The 24,409-nt window shown below is 38.3% G+C and overlaps 1 protein-coding gene across 5 annotated transcripts in view; it reads left to right on the top strand.

The window, feature by feature from the left end:
* Positions 1–24,409, top strand: part of tns1b (tensin 1b) — a 216,131-nt gene that overhangs the window by 63,140 nt on the left and 128,582 nt on the right. For all 5 annotated transcript variants that reach the window (XM_053496636.1, XM_053496634.1, XM_053496632.1 and 2 more), the window contains exon 2: positions 17,987–18,101. In XM_053496636.1, coding sequence (XP_053352611.1) covers positions 17,987–18,101 — 115 coding nt within the window. The remainder of the gene's footprint in view (positions 1–17,986; positions 18,102–24,409) is intronic.

Raw genomic sequence — 24,409 nt, 5'->3', positions numbered from 1 at the left:
TCCAATTCAGCACTTAGGTTTTGGTCTCCTAAAAGGGGGCTCAGATGCCAAGGCCACGTGGAAGGGTAGGGCAGTTGTCCCGAGGGAGTTTGAAGGTCTTCCTGTGGAGAAATGGGTCTTTTGTTGTACAGAGAGTGAGCACTAATCAACCATCCAGTAGATCAATTGGAATTAGTGCTTTCTAATAAATAGGGAAGATGGCTATCTGATTTATATCTTTTAAAAACAGTCATACATCTTTTGTCCTTTGGTTTTAAAGACTAATGTGTTCTGAGCCTTTGAATTCTAATTAGTCATCTGTCTACTGATGCTCTGCATTTTATCCCATCCTCTGTTAAAGCAGGACTGTATATGGGCTTATCTTATCAAATAATTGCAGCATCTTGCTTTAAACAGATCATATATTTAATTGAATAATAATAATAATAATGATAATAATAATAATAATAATACGTTGTCTTAGTGTTTGTGAAGGTACCTTTCTGGATGGACCCTGATGTACCGTAGCCTTCATGTCCATGTTAGCAGCTGAAAGTATGAACTCTCTTTGAGTGAGCTGTTACAAATGTTTGTGAAAAATGAAACTCAGAGTGACATTTTGGAGAGAGCCTGGGACAACATGAAAGGCCATGTGATTTACGATGCACCCACAGTCCCACCTCTGTATGCCTGACTGGTCACCACGGCTCTCCTGTTTCCCAATAACACTTGAACTGCAATCTGGAACATGTAATGATCCTAATCAGTTCTCTTTTGATTTTTAAACTACTATGTTTTTTCCCTCGTATTTCACATTGTACACACCCCCCCCCCCCGCCCCCCATTTTCCTGTCATCATCCCAAACTTCCCTCATTACTCTTGAAATCATTCCCTCACTCCCACTCCCACTTTTCTTCAATTCTTCATCTCGTGATTGTGCCAACATTTCTTTTCCTATAGTCTAGTTGTATTTATGTGTCTGGCTCCTTAAAAGTATCTTTGTCTGTTTAAATCTATATAACATATGCTTTTGATTTTTGGCAGAATGCTCCGTGCATCTCTCTTTCCCTCTATTGCTTGATGTAGTGTCTCCTGATGCAAGCAAGAGTCTGGGAATGTGAACATTTGTCTGGGGTGTCTCGCTCAGTGTGCGAGACAAGTGAACAGCACTTCTGTCTCCGGAGGAGATAGGAAATCCGTGTTTGTGGGCTGAGGTGCAAAGGTAGTTCACAGCCTACGAAATGCATTTGATGCTTTTCTTAGTCAGTTTCTAAAACTCATGAGAAGTTCATTAAAAATTGGCAGTGATTCCTGGGAGCTAAATAGGATGCTTGGATGATGTGCACCATGTGGTTCTCATCATTTGTGAACCTAGGATGTTTGTTCTTCAGTGCATTTTTTTGGTTTTCTCTCTGTTGGGGGTGTCCATTGTTGCCAGTTCAGAAGTAATATAAGGTGCACCAACCACTATTTGCATGCATGCAGTTATCAAATATATGTAATATTTATATTTTGTCGTATATCATGTTGAATTAAACCGATTAAAGAAAGCAACTCATTGTTCTTGTTCAGTAGGAGTGATCATCAACTCTGTATGAACAACCTTTCTAGAATTTTTCATCCTTTGAGTTTGAATAGATATTCTAGAGACAGAACTTTGCTCCTTTGGCTGATTTAGTAGAGATTCTTGAAAATTTTTTTCTGTGCCTAGGAATACCGGAATATGAAATATTCCAGATTAGACACTTAGTTTTTTTTCTTTACCTAGTAGAATGTAATTCCTAGAACTCAGGAAAACACTTTGAAGACAACAAAGTTCAGTGTCAAAGAGATTCACATATCTGATGTCTGGATTCCAAATCTTCACAGAATTTCACAACAAGATGTCCACTCTGGACCTGACTCAGAAAATGAAAGAGGTGCTGAAACCTGGTTGTAATTAGGTTTGGAAGCGGCAGGATACCCAGTCCCCAAGTGGGACCTCCTATGTGGTATTTTCTGAGAAGGAGGCCCCCTATAAGAGCACTCTTTGTTCTTGTGGTGCACACCGCTAAGATATGCATGATAATACTTGTACATGTGGCTTTTCAGGAAAACACCATCATTTAATATATAGTTTGTTGCATTGCCATTGTGTTTTCATATTTATGGCTGCGTCCTTTTTTTTCACTAGCACCATATAAATCAATGCGTTTTCCTTATACATGGATGTGTTGAATTTGGGCTGTAAATAGTAACACAGATCACAGTGTATTATACTTGTCTGCCGTGATACTACATGAGTTTGTGAAAAATCAGATTTTTTTTTTTTTGTGTAAATGTAGCTATTTGGACAAACCTGCTCAGAAGATCAACGTAGGTAGTAAAATATTAATAAATGCAGTAAGAGGTGGAAAGTAATGCAGAATTTTTTTTTTGTTACTGTACTAAAGTACAGCACTAATTCACTTGAGCAGTTTTATTGGGGCATACTTTTTACTTTTACTCCACTACATCCTACAAAACATATCTGTACTTTCTACTTTACTATTTTTTTTCAGAAATGTAAACAGATCATGAGAGAGAGACTTTTACTTTTGACTTAAAGGCTACAGTTAGCTAAAACAAGCTAAAGTAGATTTTCTCAAGGGCTTCTACTTGTACTTGAGTAATATTTTACCTGTTGTATCTCTACCTTTCACACAGCATTTGTGTACTTCGTGCACCACTGCGGACAGTTTAAGTACCATCCTGCTGACGGCTGTAGTCACTGTGTGTAAATTCGCTCTTTGGCACCACATCACTAATCAATAATGTGATGATGTTCAGTTTGGGGGGGGAAAAACCCAACTTTAAGGATGTTGGCAGCGTTACAGTAGTAAAACTGAAACAGGGCCAGCAAAGATGCCCTTTTCCTACTAAAAGACACTCTAACCTTATTTTCTGTCTAGATTAGAAACAGATGCTTAGGTTGAATTTGATTCTTGGCTATTTACATTCCTACCTCCTTCACAGAATTGCACCTATGTGAAAAAGACAGTTTATTTAGAGAAGTGCAATGATTTCTGATTACACTAATCCCCTACGTTTGTTCCTTTTATAGGTACATATAAATATTTGTTTCTCTATTTCTGATAATTTCGTAAGTATTAGGAAAGCCAGCTGGTGTTCATGGGAAACTAAATCGAGGGGCTTAATGGCATCCTTATTTTTTACTTTTTGATTTAGAAAGTATAAGAACTATAGCACCATCAACAATTATAGGCAAAATTACTCAAAATGGTGTGAGTTATATAGGCTAGGGCTGATTTAATTCTTTTGTTCTAGTCCAGACTTCAGATTCTCACGGCATATTGTTGACAGCTGGGTCAAGTGTCAAGTGATAACACTTGCCCCGTAGAGTTCATGTGCACTGGGCCTCATTTATTTAAACCTGCTTCACCGATAAGTCATCATCAGAGGCACACATGAAATACAATAACATAAGTGATAGAAATAAACAAAGTGGATTACTTTCTTGATTATTGATTTTTCAATTTGCATAATATTTCTGGATATACTTCACATTGTTTATGATCTACAGATTCATGCATATTTCCGAAGAGAGAGCTTTTTGTATCTGATTAATATCTAAAGCAAAATGAGCTCTTATATTGGGTTAATGTATCTTTATTAAAACTAAGAGCCAACATTATACTGCTGCAATTTGAGTAATTTAGAATGAATGTCCAATTTGTCTGTCTGTCTGTCTGTCTGTCTCTCCTGCATATTAGACATCATACTGTAGTATTTATTTCTATAAGGCCTTTTTGTCACCAGACATAGTGAAACAGAGCTCTATATGGCTTTAATAAACATCCCTTCTGATTTAAGCCTAAAAAACATGCAACATACGTAGCCAAGATTTAGGGGTCCCTCTAGGTAACACTCGTAGCTCAACTTTCATGAACTGCCTTACAAGGTAATGATTGAAGCTCTGGATACGTTTCTTCTAATCCATTCATGTGCCACGAAATACCACTATTATAGCGTAATAAATTTGGACCACTTCTCTTGATCTAACTCTTTCGTCTTGTGAAATACTGCTACAAAATAGTTTTCACCTTTTTTTGTCCTTTTGCCACTAGGCTGCTTTTATAAAGTGTGCAATTACACTACAGAACAGGTATGTGTATGTCATTAGCGCATATCTAACAGTTGGCAGCCTTCCATAGAATAATAAAAAGCCCTAACTATAAAATATTATATAAAAACTATAATATTAGCACAAGTTCACCTTTTGTGTAAATTGAGCTTTTACAATATATTACCAACTATTTTTTTTTATTTAGTAATAAAATTATCCCCCCTATAGTATTTAAATTTAAATTTTAAATTCAAATTCTAATTTTATTTGTCACATGCACAGTCATACACAGTACGATATGCAGTGAAATGTTTAGTATGTGGGATAATTATAAGTTTATGTTTATTTAGTTTTTTTTTCTTCACTTCACTTCACTTTCAGAATGAAAGGAAGATCATTAGCAATAATATATTTAGTTATAAGTTGAAATAAGCAAATATATATTACTGTAGTCAGGACTTTTGATTAGAGTTGTAAAGCTGTACCCTGGATTTGGTTTCAGCTTGAGGATGTGTATGAATCTCAGACCCTGGAGGAACAGGCCTGCCTGCCAAATCTCATTCGTCAGTGCTGCTGATGGGCTAAAAAAGGGGTTAGGATTATTTAGCGGGCTTTTAAATATCTGTGTAATTTTCTTACAGGGATCAGGTCCGTCTAAAACTAAATGCACCTGATATTTCCATGGGGTTAAAAGATGAAGCTTTAATAACAAGACTTTGGAAAGAAAACTTTTTTTTGTACCAAATGAAAAACACATGAGCCTGGTAGTTGGAGAGGTCACATTCCAGACCCTCCTTCTTTTGATAGTGGGCAAATCAAATGATTATGGATCCAGATGCATTTCCTTTATCCCTTAAGGGTTGAATTATATTGTGGTTGGGTTGAGCGACCCGACCCAACCATAGAGGCCCATCTTTAAGCTTGCCTGAAATCCATCATGCTACAGCTGCGTAAAGTTATTTTTCATAAATATAACTCTGAACTATAAAATAAAATTAATGAACCTGTTAATGATTGCGATTTTGCCAAACTTTACTTATGTCAAATACTACACCTATTGTACCCTGAGAATTTATTTGGATAAACAGTATATGATGATGCATTCTGTCTGGGAATGAAGCCCAATGTCCTTTTCCACTGAATTAAGCATTATTCCAAAACATTCCCATGTTTTGAATAGGTGTGGTGCTTTATATTTTTCAACCTTGGCCTGCTCCACAATATTCCCACTTGAAGACATTGCACTATAAATGTGCCTAAATTAGTGAGTAGGCCATACTTTAAGGTCAGTCCTTAATCTTGGCACGAGCAGCGTGTCTCAATGTGGGACATGGACTTTGCAGCAGACACCAGGCAAGCTGCCTTTAGCTGTTTCTTAGAGGCAGGATTTATGCCTGTGCTGCTATCCCAGTGTGTAAATGATAGAGTGAGCTCTAAGCTCGGTGAATGATTTAGTGTGCAGGATGCATTGTTGAACTTGAGTGATGAAATTCCTGGAAAGAAATAGGATGGTTTCTGTGGTATGCCGCGAGTGGTTTGAACACAAGTTGTCCCCTCTACGCACACATCGCACACAAGTGCAAGTACAAATGGTCATAACAGGTTGCCTGAAGGCTTCAGATAGTTATTGGTAACGTTGCAAGCAAGTGGTCTGCTGCATACATCGTAATTTCTGCAGGACTGAAAATGTAAATCAGCTCTTTTGGAGAAGTGAAATGGATATCCAGATATATGATTTGTATTTATTCGTTATGTATGGTTGCTACGGCGTTTGAGCTAACAAGACTAACTCATGGAACTGATATGTTGAAAATGTATGCACATATGCTCTGAATCATCTGAAAGTGTCTGTAGCTGATTAAGAACATTCCTGAATAGCTATAGAACATTTGACTGAATGGGTGAGGCTAGTTGATCTTTTTGCATTCTGCAATTGCTATTCTCATTTTAAGGAGAATTGCTAAGATGAACATGGTTTACGAAGATACATGGAAAATTATGCCTGGAATGGTTAAGTACAACTGTGGGCCTTTTTAGGGGCTGGGGGTTGGTCTGTGTTGATGATGAAAGATCTATGGTAGTTTAAAAGTGCCTAATGAAGCAGTATTGTGGGGATTTGGGACTGGGTGGTGCATATGAATTGTGAGGCTTTGGGGGTGGTGTAGAAGGATTTGTGACTGAGGTAATGGAGCAGTATTGTGGAGATAAATGGGGTGGGGTGGAGTAATAGGAATAGGATTGCGACGCTTTGGGTATGGGTGATAGAGCAGGACTGTGGGAATTTAGGGGCTGGAGTAATAGCATAGATCAGTGGGGAGTTTAAAACAGGGTGGTTGGTTGGACTGTAAAATTATACTATGGGGTTTGGGATTTGGACTGTTTAAACTCGACGATAGACCTTTGGTGTTGGGATGATAGATTTGTACTGTGTGACTTAGACGATAGGATGATGGATCAAGTTTCTTCGGTTTTAGGCCTGCGGTGAGACGGAAGTTTCCTGGGGATCCGGGTCTTGGGTGAGAGGAGAAATTGTGGGGATTTAGGGATGAACTTAGATGGATGGTTTGATGGGATTTGGGGCTGGAGTAGGAGGAAAGCCTTGAGGATTTGGGGCTTGGATGAGAGGGAAGGCCTAGGGGGATTTGAGCATGGAGTGAAAGGGTAGGTTTGAGGATTTGTGGCTGGAGTGAGAGGGGTGGCTTGTGGGTAATGGGGCTAGGGTAAGAAGGATGGCTTGTATGATTTAAAGGGGGAAATAAGGGCAATGTTTGTGGATTTGGGTGTGAAGTGAGAGGAAAGGTTGTGGGGATTTGGGCTGGGGTGATGAAAAAGAAATATTTGGCTTTGGGACGGGGGTGATGCAGCAGTGTCTGACATAGTGTCTGCACAAAGTAAACACATTTATTATAATAAATCACGTGCATCAGTTTGCTTGTTGCAATAATCTAAACATTAAGGCAACATTTAGGTAGTGGGCTGTTTGGGCTGTTTGGACTAGCAGGTGATTAAATTCAGATGGAGGGTGTGCTATTTTTACTAGCAGCCTTCTGTTGCTTTGGTTCAAAATGTTGAATACATACTAAATATTTAAGTGCTATCCTGAGAAGCAAAGGGCTCTTGCATGTTCTGGTTTAAGAGCGGAAGTGCTTGCTAGGAAATTCTTTACAGGATATTATTTTTTTTTGTGTTCATGCATACGTATACATTGCTGTGTATATTCTGTACAGTGTTGCAGTGGTACGATCTCTATTACATAGGTTGGATTGCTTATGCTTTTGTCTTTGAGACAGGATGTAAGTCTTAGATATAAGTTATTTTGAAATGCATAAAACATGTTGTAAATATGAGCTATTTTTAATTTTTTTTCACTTCCTAAGTCAACTGATCATCACCCATGAGTGCTCCCCCCTCCCCAAATCCCAAGATCTAATTTCAGAAACTTCATGTGGGGGCTTCCTCCTTACCAGAGAGTGAGAGGAAGAGGGGAAGAAAAACGAGTAGAGAGTAGGAAAGATCGGTGGGAGAAAACACAGGAGAAAGGAGGTCAGACATCCTCGGTGTGTCCAAGTGGATGCAGGGTCGGAGAGGGTGGAAGGAGAGGGATGATGGGGTCAGAGGTTAGGTGCCCCTGCTGGGTAATGTTTTGTGGGTGGAAGAATAGTGCCGTTGTGAAAGAAATCAGAACGGTTGCAGGGGGGTTGTTTTCTGAGAGACTCCAGGTGCTGAGGTGCAAAGAGCTGGAGGTCGTTCGCTGATCGTGTTTTTGTGTAACTTTGAAACATCTCCTCGCCATGCAAGGATTCTGACTGGTTAAAACCTGGGGGCAGATAATAAGGGAAGCAATTAAGGCCACACCTCCTGTTTCAACAGATCAAAGTGTGACGAGAAGGTCAAACTATCAGACACTGCCAATATGGAGCAACATGTGTACCATGTGTGCATTATGCAAATGCAGACCGAAAAACATATATAAATTTAAAACACATGTAAAACAATGCATTTTGGCAGATATGCCGCAGCTAAATTAACAAATACCCAGAAATTAATAACCCAAAACCAGCTTACATAAAAAAAACTTTACTTATGGATGATTAGTTCTGTTCCTTCTGTAAAAGCTCTTAAACGTGTGATTCTGAGAGACTATAACCATTTACAAGCTGTAAATGACTCTTCTATATCAACCACCCACTCTTTAGTGTGTCTTTGCCCGTGGGTGGTACATTTACAAGGTAGTGAGGTAAATAAAGAAGCATGATCTCCAGAATGTGCATGTACATTATGTGTGTGTTTGCGTGCGTTTGGGCGTTCATGTTGCGTGCATGTCTTCACTTTGTGAATTAAGATTTATGAAATATCTTGGCAAGTACATTTGTGTGAGGTAATAAAATGTGTGTGGTTGAGTGTTTATATCCATTTCTCTCCCATTCTGAGAAAGAAACTGTATTAACGGCATTTCTCCAAAAGCATGAGTAAAGGAACATAATCAAAACCCCACAAATAAGATAAGCTCTGTCTTGATATATCAGAATAAATTATAACAAGTAAAACAGCAGCTCTGGCAGAAGTTTGGAGTGTCACAGGTTTTTGTGATTGCTGATACATCATAATTTTGATGGTAACTACTGTTTACTGTTCATGTGACCTTCTGGAGGTTATGGCGTGTGCTCCATTTAATCAATAAGAAAATAAAAAAACGATGATAAAAAAGTGTTAATTTATCAAACGGGCAGTGCCATGTCAACATGTCAATGTAATTCATCAATTCATTATGTTTTTAGAAGATCTTTTACCATGCTTGACTTTGTCAGATAGGTTCTATTTAAGCGATTTCTTGATTCAACAGGTCTGGCAGTACTTATGCCTGAGTGTGGCAAGTGAAATGTAACTAATTACAGTTCATTCATGATTTAGCAAGGAGGGGTAATTACCTTTTTACATAGGGCCAAGTAGGTTTGGACAGCTTTTTTCCCTAAATGAATGAAATCATCCTTTAAAAGCTGAATTTATTTATTATTTTTTTTACTTGATTGATGATCTCAATCATTTCGGTATGACATGCAATGCAATGCAATTGCAAAATAAAATTAGGAAACGGCAAATACTTTTTCATAGCTCCAAAGAAACAAGTCTCATCCATGGAAGACCAACCCTAAAACCCATAGATCTTAAAGGATCCACTGTCAACTTCATGGTTCCAGATCTTGTGCCAGATCTTGTGGAATCATGCCCTGTTGGGGTCAGAACTGCCCTGGTGGTACAAGGGGTACCTACACAAAATTGGGTGTAATGTTTTTTGTACTGTATTATGGCTGATTAATTTTGGACTCAAATGACCTCTGAAAGTGTTCATATGCATTCCTTGACATCCCTTAGCTTGTGTGGTCTTTACACTATTGGGTGGATTGGTTGCATCTTGAGAAAATGCAAACAGTTCAGTCCAGGCCCCCTGATGGCGTTTTTGCCACATACCTTTAATATCATCAAGTAATATTAAGGTTACTTTCATCACCCTGGCTTTATCCTTTATTTACTGTATCACTTCCCTTTCCATTTCTTAGTGGGGATTGTAGGAGTACATGTTGATATGTGAGTGTTAGAACTTGTATACATTAAGGACCTCACATGACTTGGTGGCTAAAGCCACGTCTGACCTGCGTTTGCTCAGAATTTTTAAGCTTGCTCTGAAAGTCTTCACTCACCATATCTGTGCTTTGTTATGAGTCCTCGAGGCTTATTGGAATGGAACACAGAGACCATTTTTCTCAGAGTTCTTAGCCTGCATTTGATTATGTGTTTGTGATGAACCATGTTTGTACACATGTTCCGGATTCTCAGATCTGTCCTCAACCCTCCAAGTGTTTCTCCTCATGTCTGCACACTCAGTCACCTCCTCTCCACATCATATCCGTCACTTAATGTGAATGCTGTCCTTGGCTTGGTGCCTAGCATGTCCCATTGCAAGGGCTGGGTGGATGGAATACGAGTGTTCCTGGAAAGAGCGGCCTGCAATTTGTGTGTGTGTGTGTGTGTGTGTGAGAGAGAGAGACTGGTTGTGAGGTTTTTTTATTAGATAAATTCAAAAGAAAGAGGAAAAGCAAGTGCACAGGGGACACATGTTTGCCCCGCTGCAATACAACTTACTCAGATAAGATGGATATATTATGGTGTTACTGGGTGTGTCTCCACTTCAAAGGGAATGATACTTGCATGTTTAAATCACAGAATGTATCAGCTTGGTTGAGGTCAAACCATATCTTCAAATGGTTTGCCAGTAGGCTTATACACACACTTTAATCACTGTTATCCTATGATAATCACATTTTCAGCTCCAGCGGTGCTGATATGGTGCAACATCTGGATTGGAAGTGATTGGAGACACACTCCAATCATATACTCATAACAGAGGTGAGTGTGACATGCTACAGGTAATGCCTCTGATCCTGCACTGTGATGTTACAGTACAATCAGGCTGAAAGCATTTCAAGAGAACAGGATGGTGGCTGGCTTGATTTGTCAGACAGATGTTCTCCAGACACCCAAACACTACTGTCCAGATTACTAGAGAAAGAATAATGAGAAGAATGTCTCTGTGATCATTAAACTGTGTGCATGTGTGGAGTTTATTCTGTATGCGGGTGGCTTTCCTCTGGGATCGCTGTTTTATTATTTTTTCTCCAGCTCCACAAAAGTACTCTGGGTTCCTCCCATAGTCCAAAGACTTGCAGATTAGACCAACTGGTGTTTCCAAATTGACTGAGCGTGTGAGTGGATGTGGGTTTGTGCTCTGAGGAGGACTGGCACCCCATACAAATTGTACCCCACCGAGTGCCCTGAGTCCCCTGGGATTCCAGGCCTCCTGTGACGATGTACAGGATAAGAGGTACTGTATAGAGAATGAGTGAGATTTAGAGTGAGATATGTAATATAATATATATTAGCGCAAGTACCCATTGTTGATGGCAAAAGAGTTAAAAGTTAAAAAAGGTTAAAAATAAGATGATCAGCTTTAATGTAATTAGTGACATTTTCATTTCCGGGTGCAGCCCACGTACATGTCTGTCTGTCTTTCTGTACAGCGTATTTCTCTGCCTAACCTATTAATACAAAGAAATAAAATTTTGTAAGATTGAATATCTTATGCATTGTTTACACCAAGTTGTATTCATTTTCGTCGTCAGCCAAAACACCGGACTGTGGTAGATATGTTTGCTTTAATGACCCGTGTTTTATCTCATAGTCGTAATTAAAATTACTGCTTTTTATTAGCGCCATAGTTTCAGAAAATATGAAACAAACTAGATTTAAGCTTACCGCAGGAAGAATACATTAAATCTGTCTATTCAACTTTTGAAGGTTCAGTTTTTATAGTCTACTTTTCTTTTTTTCTTCTGTGTCGCGCAGTTATTTTTGTTTCTTGAGAATTGTACTGTAGGTGCATTACTGTTGTTTCTGTGTCTTCTGCATACTCTGTCTGAACATTGATTGGCACTGTTGAGTGACATGTATAGCCATGCCCACCTCATGGAAAAAACGCTAAATTAGGAAAAAAAAGTGCTGGATGCTGTAACATAATCTGGCACATAACTGCTCATAACTTCACTTCTACTCAACATTTTGATTATACAGTAATCAAATGGCTTAGGCTTAACTTCAGGCAAATACCTAAATACTGCCGAAGATTAATTCAATTCTGTCCAGCCAGTTTTGCCTGATGCTGTGACAAAATCTGGCTGGACAGTCATACAGACAGATCTTTGAAAAAGTATACCAATGACCAATAACAAAACCTTTCTTTTATGTACAGTATATAGATATATACTTTTCCAAAGCTTTTAAGCTTATAATAAGCTGTTTTCATTATACTTTATTTATCAGGGTGTGCTTAATGTTGTAATCGACAGCTTATCGCCTCTGTGATTGTATTCAGTCACCTATTATGGACATGCAGTCTGAAGTGAGCATTTTTTGTCACTACTGTATATGGCATAAATTAACCTTGGTGCCTGTGAAAACTCATAACGTTAAAATCAAAGTTTCACTTCTGGCTGCAGCATTATGGTGTTGCCAGGCAAGAAATATATGGGTATTGGAAATGATTTACATTTACAGCTGTTACAAACACTTTAATTTTAATGACAATGGATGCTCTCCGTCCAAATGTAGAACTTTACAACTTTGGGTCTTGCAACTCTTGCGACCTCCTGTAATTTGAATTTGTGAGTCATATCATAGACATATGTAGTAAAAAATAGTTGTTTACATTCTGCTCCGCTACAAGGGCTGCTGGGACCCACAAGCTTGGCCTTGTGTGGAAGCCACATACACTGAAATGATTTGAGCATGGTGGAAGCAGCTCCACATGAGGTTATAGAGCAGGGGCTAGCCAAGTTACAAACGCAGCCTTAAGCTGCATCATTGTACAATAATATTCAAATGGGAACAATGCCTGTATTGTCTTAGTTACTGGAAATAATTAAAAGAGGATGCCAGCTGCACAGTTGTGTTTATACGATCATGTATATTTATGAAGATAAACAAAAAACTTCACTGTCTGGTAATGGAGCATGTTATGGTTATGCAGTTCCTAAAATTATAATTAAAAGCTCTGGTTTGGCATTTCTGTAAGGATTAGCGAGACGTGCATTCCATGCCATTTATGATATCCAACAGGAAATTAGCTATTGGGAAACTGCAAATTACTTTTTGTCCAAGTTTCATTGCCTACTTTTAGAGTTAAGCCTGTTGTGGTTCTATAAATAAGAGAACGCAACGATCTGTTCCTCAGAGGCTCTTGTGTTTTTATGGGACAAAATTATTAAAATCTAGGGGGTGTTGCTCTATCATGCTAAAAAAGACATCATTTATCACCAAAGTGCTTTTAGATGGTTGGGAGAAGTTGTTCAGGTGATGTTTTCATACCATTCTTTATTCATGGCTGTGTTCTTATGCAAAATTGCTGAGAAGCGACCCCACACATGAATGGTCTTAGAATACTTTACTGTTGGCATGACACATGACTGCTGATAACGCTCACCTTCATACATATCAAGAAGGGCAGCAAAGAAGCCACTTCTTTCCAGGACAGACTAATATTCTTAAAAAGGTGCAGGTCATTTTCTCTGGTGACTTCCATTTCTGATTGTTTGGGGTCACCTGAAAAAAATGCTTCTTTAGAGAAGAAAAGGTTAGTGCTACCATCAGTTCTGTGCTATTTTAAGTGGTTTTAAAAAGATAGCATGTGCTCCTTATGGGAATGTGAGAGTCTATTTTTTAAAAATCTACCTTAATTCAAAGTGTATAGGAGCACCTAAGTGTATATTTCCCATGTTGGGCTGTTTGCACAGGGTTTTTAAGTTAGAGAGAACCCGAAATCCCCAGAATTCCTGCCTGTATGGCATGATCTCAATCTTTGAAGATGAGTGTTCCCATGCCAACTCTGTAAGCTGCACTGCTAGGTGGATTGGGGATGGCAGATCTAGAGACCACCATGCTTTTCATCAGTGCAAAGAGATGAAATGTGTTCCATACTTGGCCTCCATAAGGGGAATCCACGTTTCCCCTGTTTGTGGCTCAGCAAATGCCGACTCTCTCTCTGTGGGACATATACAAGTTTCACTCAAGTATTTATATTTACACTAAGGTAACTGTATCCCATAATGAATCTTTTGAGTATAAAAACTGAACTAGGGCTGGTGTCTGGTGACTGTCACATTCTGGAATTTGCAGCGGGCCCAGCGGAGACACATTGGAGGACAGACAGGTGTAGAAATGCCACCTGACACATCCAGTATTAATATTTTAACCAACAGCTTTAATGCAGCATAGTTCTGTGGTTCCATTCTACACAGATGATACTCAACTCTTATTTAAGCTCCCATCATGCATTTTACTCCATGAATGTTGTAGGATCTCAATAACAAATGCTCACTCATTTTTTGATGGGTGACATGCAGAGATTCACAGAATGTCCAGCAGTGTAATCTCCGGCCTTCAGCTAAGCAGAGCTGCATTAAATCCTTTAGGCTGATGATATCAGGCTAATCAGATCAGACCAGGGTTGGGCTGAGCCTGGGGACTCGGTGAAAGAGAATCACTAACGCCACAGATCTGTCAAAGTCACGCACAATGTTGTATTGAGGTGAGGACTAAAGATGACTATCTCTCTTTTCATCTTTTTTCCCTTTTTCACTCTCATCCTTTGGCAGAGCACAGCTGAAAAAGATTACAAGTTGCATGAAAAATTTATATAAAAGGTCATACTGCTGCTCAGGCTTGAGAATCAAAATAACACCATACATCTGAGTTTGTTGTGCAAAATTTCGGATTTATCCTTTTTTTTTTTTAGCATTTAATGATTTTGCACGGTGAGTCACTGTGTTTAGCATTGTGTAGGTTCCTCATTCTACGAGGGCTATATTTTGTTTTAAATGTTACATCTTTCTATTTGGCTTGACCCTAGATTTTCTGTGCACAAAAACTACTAAACTAAAAGGTAAAATATAACGCTACTGTACTGTAGGTAATTAAACTAACACACCAACAATGTTGCACTACTTGGGCACAGTAGTATAAGCTTTAAGATTTTGTTAAATTTTTCCATGATGATGGATCTCCTGGAATTCAGTTTTAATTGCAAACACACCTGCACTTAATGCAACTTCAGCTGCTACATTAGGAGCAACCAACCAACCAGAGATACAACCAACCAACCTGGGATACAACCAACCAACCAGAGATACAACCAACCAACCAGAAACACAAATAAATAAACCAACAAACCAACCAATTAGGGATACAACCAACTTACCACCCAACCTGGGATAAAATCAACCGACCAACCAATCTCCAACAAACCACCTAGGGATACAACCCAACAACTAACTAACCAACCTGGGATAAAAACAACAAATCAAACAACCAACCAACCAGCAACCAAGCAACTAATAACCAACATTAAAAAGTGCAGCATTTGAAAAGGGCTGTAACTAAAATATTGATTGCAAGAAATTTAAATGGGAGCTAAAAACTTATTACGTTGCATTTAATCCCACTAAGTCATAAACATTTAGCTCTTCATATTGTAGTTACTCATTCTCCTCAGTCCCAGCTCTATATTGCTTGCTTCAGTCATTCCTCGTCCACTTGTATCTGTCTCACCAGGATTTTGTTTTTCAATTTAGGACAAAATCTAGAACAAGATAGTTACATTTTATCTCATTTTTATGTTACAGTATGACTTTTTAAATGCTTTTCATAGTAATTAATGTTTTGTTTGTGTTATTCGTCCTAGATAAAGGGTTCACCTAGCACCGGGAATTTACTGCTGTTAATGTTGTGGTTCCTTGTTATTTTAAAAAGTTTTTTCCTAAGTTATGTTTCTAGAGTTGTGGGGACTACGTCATATACCTAATGAACAGTAATATTGGACCTTTGTTCTGGGACTGCGCTGTTTGTGGCTATAAGGGTACCTGCAAATGAAGTCATACTCTCTCATGGCAACCAGACCCTGGAATTTCCTGTTCAACAAAGCCATGTCTTGGTCTGTTAACCTGCAGGTGTACTTACAGTGGGCGGTGCAATAATGCCAGACACACACACACACACACACACACACACACACACACAGAATTAGGTTCTGTTGAAGTGCTTTAGGCTTACGTATATGATGGCAGATCTCTTAGCCGTAGTTTCCACAGGCTGTAATGAGAAGATCATTAGCAGCAGTGGTGTGCCAGGTCTCTTTATGTCTGTCTGAGAAAACCCCTGGTCTTTTTCATGCTGTGTGCCCAGACTGTCTATATTCCAGGCAAACATGTTGCAACCCTTTCTTGCATGCTGTCTATCGCCCTTACTGCAGCAGGTCTGAGGAAAATTTTGTAACAATGTGGGTTCATGGACTTTCTCAAAGTGAAGAGATGACAATAGAAGTGAGAAGATAAATGCTGGTTATGGTTATAATGATGATGGAAATCTGGTCATCAGGCAAAGTAACTACTCTTTGATGAAGAGCTAGCACTTCCTTTTGTTGAGTCATTTATAACCGTTTCACATTTACCTGTTTTTTGTCTTTCAGAAGTTCTTAGGTTTAGAAAAATCTCTACTGTTTTTTTTTATTTTTTATTATTATTTCTATGCGAACCAGTGGTGTACTGTAGTTTTCAAACCTGGGCAGACATGTTCAGCTCCAAATGGAAAACATCTGAGCAAATACTCAAAGGAAGTGGTGTCACCGTGTCTGAGTCACCATGGACCTCAGTCAGGCTAGTCAAGGAATGAATTGAACACGAAAGGGGACAATATATTTTTCTCATTTCCTCAATGCTAACACCAACCAGAACATGACCAAATCCAGATAAGGAGAGAAGGTCTTTCTGTATTAGAAAAACCACACACAGAGGCTTATGAAAGAAAGTCCTTTTATACAGGCTTGGTATAGGGTATGGAATAAAAATTTGCTTCCATCGCTTGCATATCATTTGTGGTCATTCCTGTTTTGTTCAAAACTTTATTGTTTTTGGACGCCCTTTCATTCCTACTTTTGCCCTGGCTGAAGATCTTGCTGATGACTGCAGATTTAGTTTTTATTCAGCTACAGACTGTCCAGCAGATTGTATGTCAATTCTGTCACCAAGCCAACTATGTCATTGTATATGGTATGGTGCGACTACCTTGCCGGCAAAATCTCTGCTCCCAAAGGACAAAACAGTTGTGTCTGTAAAGTGTAGTTGTGATGGTTAATGACTTCCTAAATACATCTAGAGGTTGTTGCAAGTGCTATTTTTGCAGCTGGCTATAATTAACGTGTTACAGTTTTTAAAATTGTACAGAACAGAAAATACATCTGGATCTCTGTAAAGCTGCTTTGTGACAATGACCCTTGTTGACATTGTTGAAAGCACAAATGAAATTGAATTTAAATTTAACTGAAAAATCAACAAATGCCAAGCTGCCACAGTTACAGTATGATTTTCTCCGTTTTGGCTACCAAATGAGCAAATAATACTTTAAAGTACAGTACTTTTTAGAACCTGTTGAATGGTGGCACGGTGGTGTATTGTTCGGCACTGTGGCTTCACATGTCCAGGGTCAAGGGTTCAAGTCCCACTATGGGTCTGCGTGCTTTGTAGGTTTATTGCGGGTGCTTCGGTTTCCTCCCATAGTGTGTGTTTGTGTGCCGTGTGATGGATTGGCACCCTAGTCCAAGGGTGCCTCATGCCCAAAGTCTCCACGCATAGGCTTCAAGGCCTCTATAAGCCTATACAGGATAAGCGGTATAGAAGCTGAATGAATGAATAACAACATACTAGTATGTTACTTGAGCACGCTAATCACTTAATGATTGTCTAGTTAATTTATTTGACACCATAAATCCTCTTTAACTACTAGGTTTTTACTCTTTCAGGTTGAGATGGTGAGTCACTGAGTACCTAATGACTATTGAGTTGACATATTGACATCTAAATTAATACTATGGTATCAGATTAATATTGTGTTATAGTTATACGATAGTGCTCCACTACACTAGTTTTTCAAGACCAAGCATGCCTGATATGCTAACGCCGTCAGAGATGTCATATGGTATTTTAGTGCTTGAGCTTGAAATGACTGGGCTCTGGCTAAGTGGGTTCCAGGAATTTTGTTTCAGCCATGTTGAATGATGAAAGGGAACGCATTCATGCCTATTACCCCATGTTGAGAACTTTACATCTGCATTGGCAGCATGTCTGTATTAAAAAGGGAGTAATCATTTTTCAGGGATATTTAAAACAGCTGTTGAACACGGATATTTAAAACATGATATTTAGGACAACTGCCGTTTTAATGCGTATGCATTTCATTACATACTTATTGCTTGTATATTTGTACGGTTTCTAAATCTTCTTTTATCTTTTTCTTTGTAGCCGGAGGATTTTGAGGCTGTTCACTCCCACACATTTCGGGTGAAGACGTTTAAGAAGAACAAGCACTGTGGTGTGTGTAAGCAGACGCTCAGCAAAGAGGGACTCATCTGCAGAGGTCAGTACTGGATGAGGGTGTGGGTGAGGGGGTCATCAGCTCCTGATGAGTGGTGATAAAAGAAGGTTAGGAGTTTCTGGGATGATGCAGAGCAAAGAGGCAGTAATGATGGCTTCCAGTACAGCTGAGAGGCCTGTGCAGATCATATTCGATTATTAACTTGATTAAATCCCAGGGGGAGAGTGTGGTCTTATGATTTTCTGGAAGGAGATTCAGAGTTGAGACAGGTGGCAGGGAAAAATAGCAGGAAAATTGTATGCTGAAACAGAAGGTTTCTAATTTATATACAGGAATTTTGATTGTTCAGAATAACAGAACACAGCTTAGTGGTTAGCACTGTGGTCTTGCACCTCCACGGGTTCAGGGTTCGTGTCCCAGCTTCGGGTTTGTGTGCATGGAGTTTTCATGTTCTCCCCGTGCTTGGTGAGTTTTCTCTGAAATAACAGAGTACAGATTTTCTCCCACAATCCAGGACATGCAGATTAGTCTCTAATTGCCGTTTCCAAATTGTCTGTAGTGTCTGTATTTGCGAGTGTGTGTGTTTGTTTGCTCTATAATGGTTTGACATGAAATCCAGGGTGTACCGCACCTAGTGCCCGAGTCTCTTGGGAAAAGGCTCCAGGCCTCCAATGACCCTGTACTGAATGAGCAGTATAAAGAATGAATGGGAGAGTGGGTTATGAGAGTAAAACTAGCATTATTTCTCTATATTATCCCCTGGGGTAAAGGTAGTTTTAAATTATTACCTGTACTTTGTAGTCAAAAGACAAGGTGAATAAATCTTGAAGGTGGTGGAATGTCCTGTAAATCTTGTAAGTTTCTGTCTCCACTTAACTAACAGTTTTAGGGTTGATTTCCAAATAGTGTAAAATGGAAAGCGAGTGCCCTATGTAGGATGTAGAATCCCTTGTACGACATACCAAGTGGGTTAGAGAGGTGTTTGGGATTCAAAGTCCTGGTTTGACTCGTAGTATATATTTAAATTCCACATGTGCTGTTTGGCACACACTATACAAATCCTAAAACAAATGCCTTTGCTTCCACAGTCAACCCTATAAATTAAAAAAGATCACATAGAAGGACGGTCATAAGCTTGTGGTTTGGGGCTTTTGGCTTTGAGCTCTAAAATCTGGATATTGCAATATGGTGGTTTTATTACATTTCTTCTATGCCATTAGAGTCTCATGGGATGGAGCGCTGGTGGAAACCAAAAACAGATACAGTAATCACAGTGGCAGAAATAAAAATAAAGATGTATTTGTGACAAATATATTCTGTGAGAGTGTATATCACTGACAACAAGGCAAGCAATATTTTTGGCAATATTAGATGTAGAAATAGCTAAAAAATGTAGACTTTTTTGTGCCACTGGTAAAAAGAATTTTTTACTAAATCAATCATTTGTTTTATATAAAACATATTAGTACTTAATGACTTAACGAAGTGACAATTTTGTTAGTGCTGTACAGTCATTGTTAATGTCAGTACCCCTCTTTTAATTGTATGTTTTTTTGTGTAAAAACCATCTGGTCTTAGACGATTAGACAAGTACACCCTCAGATGAAAAGCATCATAGAACTTTTTTTTTTTACCATGCCATTATTTATTTAACAAAAATAAGAAGCCTTGAGGTTTGTTCAGACACAGTTTTGCATCCCCCTTTACTTAACTCTTTCAAACAAACCGTACGTGTTCGGTCTTCTTCTAATTGTGCTGTCATGGACGTTAACCTTTAACACGCTAAGTTAAGCCTGTAGCTCTTTTTTTTTAATTGGAAATTTTCTGAGCAATGCACAATCTGACCTTGGGGTAAATGTACTGGGACAACCACAACAAGAGCTAGAGCTAGAACGCTGCGCTCCACAATGTTTCCAAACTGTTTTATAACCCTTTTCCTATTCATTTGCAGCAACAATTGCTTATGTCTTTTCGTCTTGGCATTAACACAAACGTGAATGCTAAACCAGAAAACTGACAAAATGTCTGCTTTTATAGAGGTCTACACACCTGCTGATGATCAAATAATCAAGGTGATGACTAGTAGCATCTGGCTACAACTTGTCCTCTTAAATTCTGTGTAAGCATTAAGGGGGTACTTATTATTGCACACTTTTTTCCTTTTTTTATTTACTTAAATAAATAATTGCATGGTTAAAAGGGTTACATGTTGTTTGTCCGAGGTTGTATTGGCCCAATACTAAGACCTTTTATGATTAGATGATTTTCAATATGTCTTTATACAAAAACACAGACACATAAGAGGGGGTACTAACTTTTGAACCTGACTGTAGTTCATTCAGAGTAAGGAAAACATTGTGTGTATGCAAGGCAAAGACAAAGTAGGAAAATCTTTGTCTTAGATTAATGAGCTCTGAGAATCGGTGGCAGCCTTTAGACACCAGCCGATTAAAGGTCACTGTATTTCATAACACTACATGGTCAAACTTAAAAATTCTCTAGAGGCACGTCCCAGTTATGCATGATTTTGACATTTAGCACAAGTCACATTGAAAGCATGCCATGACCTTGATATCTCTTACCCACATTAGCACACAATTTAATTACATTTTTCTGCCATGTCTCACTTAAGCTAAAACTACTCCTTTACAGTACAGTGTGTAGACAGTTTTTTGCTGATATTGGTTAATAATATTAGAAAAGGTGATAAAATATTATATCAGCTGACACAATATGTTCAGTTTGTTGTGGGAAAACAAACAGAATGTGCTATAGAAAGGGCTTTTTTGTATGACTGACACAAAATTTACGTGGGTAAAATTAGAACACAATCTTAGCTTTATGCATATACACACATCAGCCATAACGTTATGACCACCCGCCTAATATTGATTAGTCCCTCAGATCAAGCCATCTTTGTGTAACTAGAAAAAAACAAAACAAATACACACCGATCAGCCATGACATAATGACAACCTGCCTCTTATTGAATCGATCCACCCTTTTGCCACCATAACAGTGATGAACTGTGTGTGCTGACACCTTTCTATGGAGACCAGCATTAACCTTTTCCTCAATTTGATCTACAGTACACTAGCGCTTTTATTGGATCTGACCACACGGGCCAGCCTTCACTCCTCATGTGCATCAGTAAGCCTTGGCCACACATGACCATGTCGCCAATTCACTGGTTTTCCTTACTTGGGCCACTTGTAATGGCTAGACATCTGAGGCAGAGCAACTCCAAAAATTGCGGCTCTTGTGAAATGGTTTTGGTTTACATTGGTCAGGACATACCAAAAGTGATCCAAGCCAGGAAAACCGGTGAACTGGCGACTCATGGGTGGCCTAAGTTACTAAGTCTGGCCTGTGTAGTCTGATTCAATAGGGGAGGTACTGTCGCTCAAATTGAGGTAAAGGTTAATGCTGGTTCCAATAGAACCAGCATACATTATTCCCCCAGTCACACATATATACTGGCTAGAATAAAGCATGACACATAATGACACAAAAGCGTAAACATTGAGTTCCTGTTATTAAAAATACCTGGAGGGCCTGATACTGTACACCTGTTAGGTGTTTGGCCTGTTGGCCTGGCTTTAACAGAAAGAAAAGAGATAGCAAAACAGAGTATCTATAATTTCCCCCCAGCTTCCTGAACTGCACATCATGCAGTCTCACATTTGCTCTGTGATCTCAGCAAGGAAAAGACTTCATGGAACAATGCCTTCCTCAGGAAACCAAGCACAGAGTGGCCAAACACATTTAGCCAGTGGTGCCTGTATAAACAGCCCATTTACGTCCGAGTGAAATGCGAAATCTGTGAAATCTTGCCTGTTTTTCCTCTAGTTGTTATCTCTGTACCTGCTTGCCACAGATATTTAATATGGTCTTATGATGGTTTAAGCTGTGCCAAGAGAAACAGTACTGTTGTGCAATGGACATAAAGAACTGGAAAGAAAGAGAGAACAAAAACAAAAGCATTTTTGTTAGACATGAGATACATCAGGCACTGTCAACGTCGGTAAAACACTCAACTCTGTGTGTCAAGCCTTCTGCATTTAGAGACATATTTAGAGGCTGATATTTGGGTTTCCCTGTTATGGATGTTCCTCCTGATCAGATAGACATGACCAACAAATTAAATAACCTTTTTAGCTTTGTATTGTTTTATGCAGCTAACATGCTGTAGGTCTGTAAGATTATTATTATCATTATTATTATTATTATTATTACTTTCAGTTATAGGGATCATACAGATTTTAACGATTTCCTTATCAGATAATAGACGCAACCATAAAATCGCAATCATGATCAAGGCTGACTAAACTGACTTAATATGAAATATATATTATATATATTATATAATAAATATTTTAGGACATGTTATATTTGAATATATAGAATGATGTATACTGCATTTTAAAAATAATACGACGTCCTGAATTGCAGTTTTCATCTTACACTATACAGTATCAAACTATACGCAAGAATTGTCTAAGTTAAAGAATGATGTTTTTTCAGGTAAAGTTATATAGCTTTATCATATGAACAAAGTGGGAGTTTTTTTATGTGATATTCCTGTGAAATGGTATGTATTAGCACAAGGACCTTAGCATGAACATACAATTTTTCTTGCAGCTTAAAGCACTCTCCTAGCAGTGCTATTACATCTTCTGACCAATTACATAGATTCAAAAGCATTGTAGTACAATAAAAATGAACAAACAATATATTAGAGGAAATTATTACTGTAGTACAGTGTTCCCTAGGGACAGAAGGCATACAAAAGTGAAAGCACAAACATAACAGAAACATCCTGCAAATTCAAAAACACATACAAAAGTCAAAGTCAGAATTACTCTGGGATGCCAGGGGGAGTGATAAGCCCAACTTTTCAGGCCTACACAGACCAGAAACTACCAAAGGAGGAGATCAATCAGTGTTTCCAAGAGTTTACAGCGTGTTTACATAATGTTTGTGCTTTCACTTTTGAATGCTCTTTGTCCCTAAACGGCCACCATAGTATACAGACCAAAAGTTACAACATTGTCATGCAGGATTTTGGATTGCCTGTAAAGACTGAGATAAGTACTACGGCTGTCAATATTACCGTCTTAATGTATTTGATTAATCTAGAAATTTTAACAATGATCATATAAATGTGCTTGATCATAATGGCTTCCCATAATCGCAGTGTTGTTTCCCAGCTGTGTGATAAAGGCAAGTTTTATCATGGATAACAAGATGACTGAGGAAACATCACAAGGTGTGCTGAATGGCAATTTTCATTATAAAAAGCTTCTAGATGGAAGTGTAGAGAAAATCAAAGCTGTGTGCTCGAGCTACCTTTGAAAATACATTAAATGTAAGACACTTTAACCAGGCTATAAAGGTAAGGTGGTGGCAAAAGTTACTTTTATTGCCCTTACTGAAAACCAATGGACATCAAAAAGTAACCATAATTACCTCGGTATAACAGCACAGCTAATCAAGGACAAATGGCAACTGCAGTCATACACTCTAGCCAAGTTAAACAGGACATAATGGATATTATAGGAACAGCATTATAGGAACAGTTGTGTTCGCAATATGATTTCTGCTGCAAGGAGTCTACCATTTAAGAGATTTTAATCTAACATTATTATACGTTAATGTTTGAGATATTATAAAGCGGCATGATTTGTTTCTTCTAACCAGTTTTTGTAATTGGCTCTTTATTCCAACATTGCACGTTTGTAATACAAGTAGATCTTGCATATTTTAAAATTGTTTATACATTTATTTTTTAACCAATTGACAGCACCTATAAGTAAATACGATTCCTGCCCTGATTTTAGCAATAGTTTAAAATATTCATGACATATAAAAATTTGAGTTAAAACTAAAATCATGTAAGGTTAATATAAAACTAAAAACAAAAATCCACTTTTATATGTTACTGGAGTTTGTGAATATCTTAATTCCATGCCATTAGACTAATTGTTTAAAGAAGATAATGATTTTCTTTTAGTGCCATAAAACCTGTCACTGTCACACGTCTCTGGACACCGAGGCTGATTAGCCTTGTATTAGCGAGTCTCTAAGTTAGAGATGGTTAGCAGCTGCTCCTAAAGGTAAATATTCTTGTTTTAACCACAACACAATCAATCATGGTCTATATGGAAGACAGCTCCATCATGCTGAAACCTCCTGCTGACTCTCGACTGTATAAGACAGGGAAAATGGTAACAAAAGTCAAAAGGTTATGGTTCTCTTTATTGATGTGCCTTTTTTTTTTTTTAACAAACAGCACTCTCTTTAATTAAAAGGATAGATTCAAGCACTATGTGTGGAGTAAAATTTGAAGA

The sequence above is a fragment of the Clarias gariepinus genome, chromosome 5 (assembly GCF_024256425.1).
Source record: "Clarias gariepinus isolate MV-2021 ecotype Netherlands chromosome 5, CGAR_prim_01v2, whole genome shotgun sequence".
Classification (NCBI taxonomy): domain Eukaryota; kingdom Metazoa; phylum Chordata; class Actinopteri; order Siluriformes; family Clariidae; genus Clarias; species Clarias gariepinus.
This window is presented reverse-complemented; position numbering and strand designations above follow the sequence as displayed.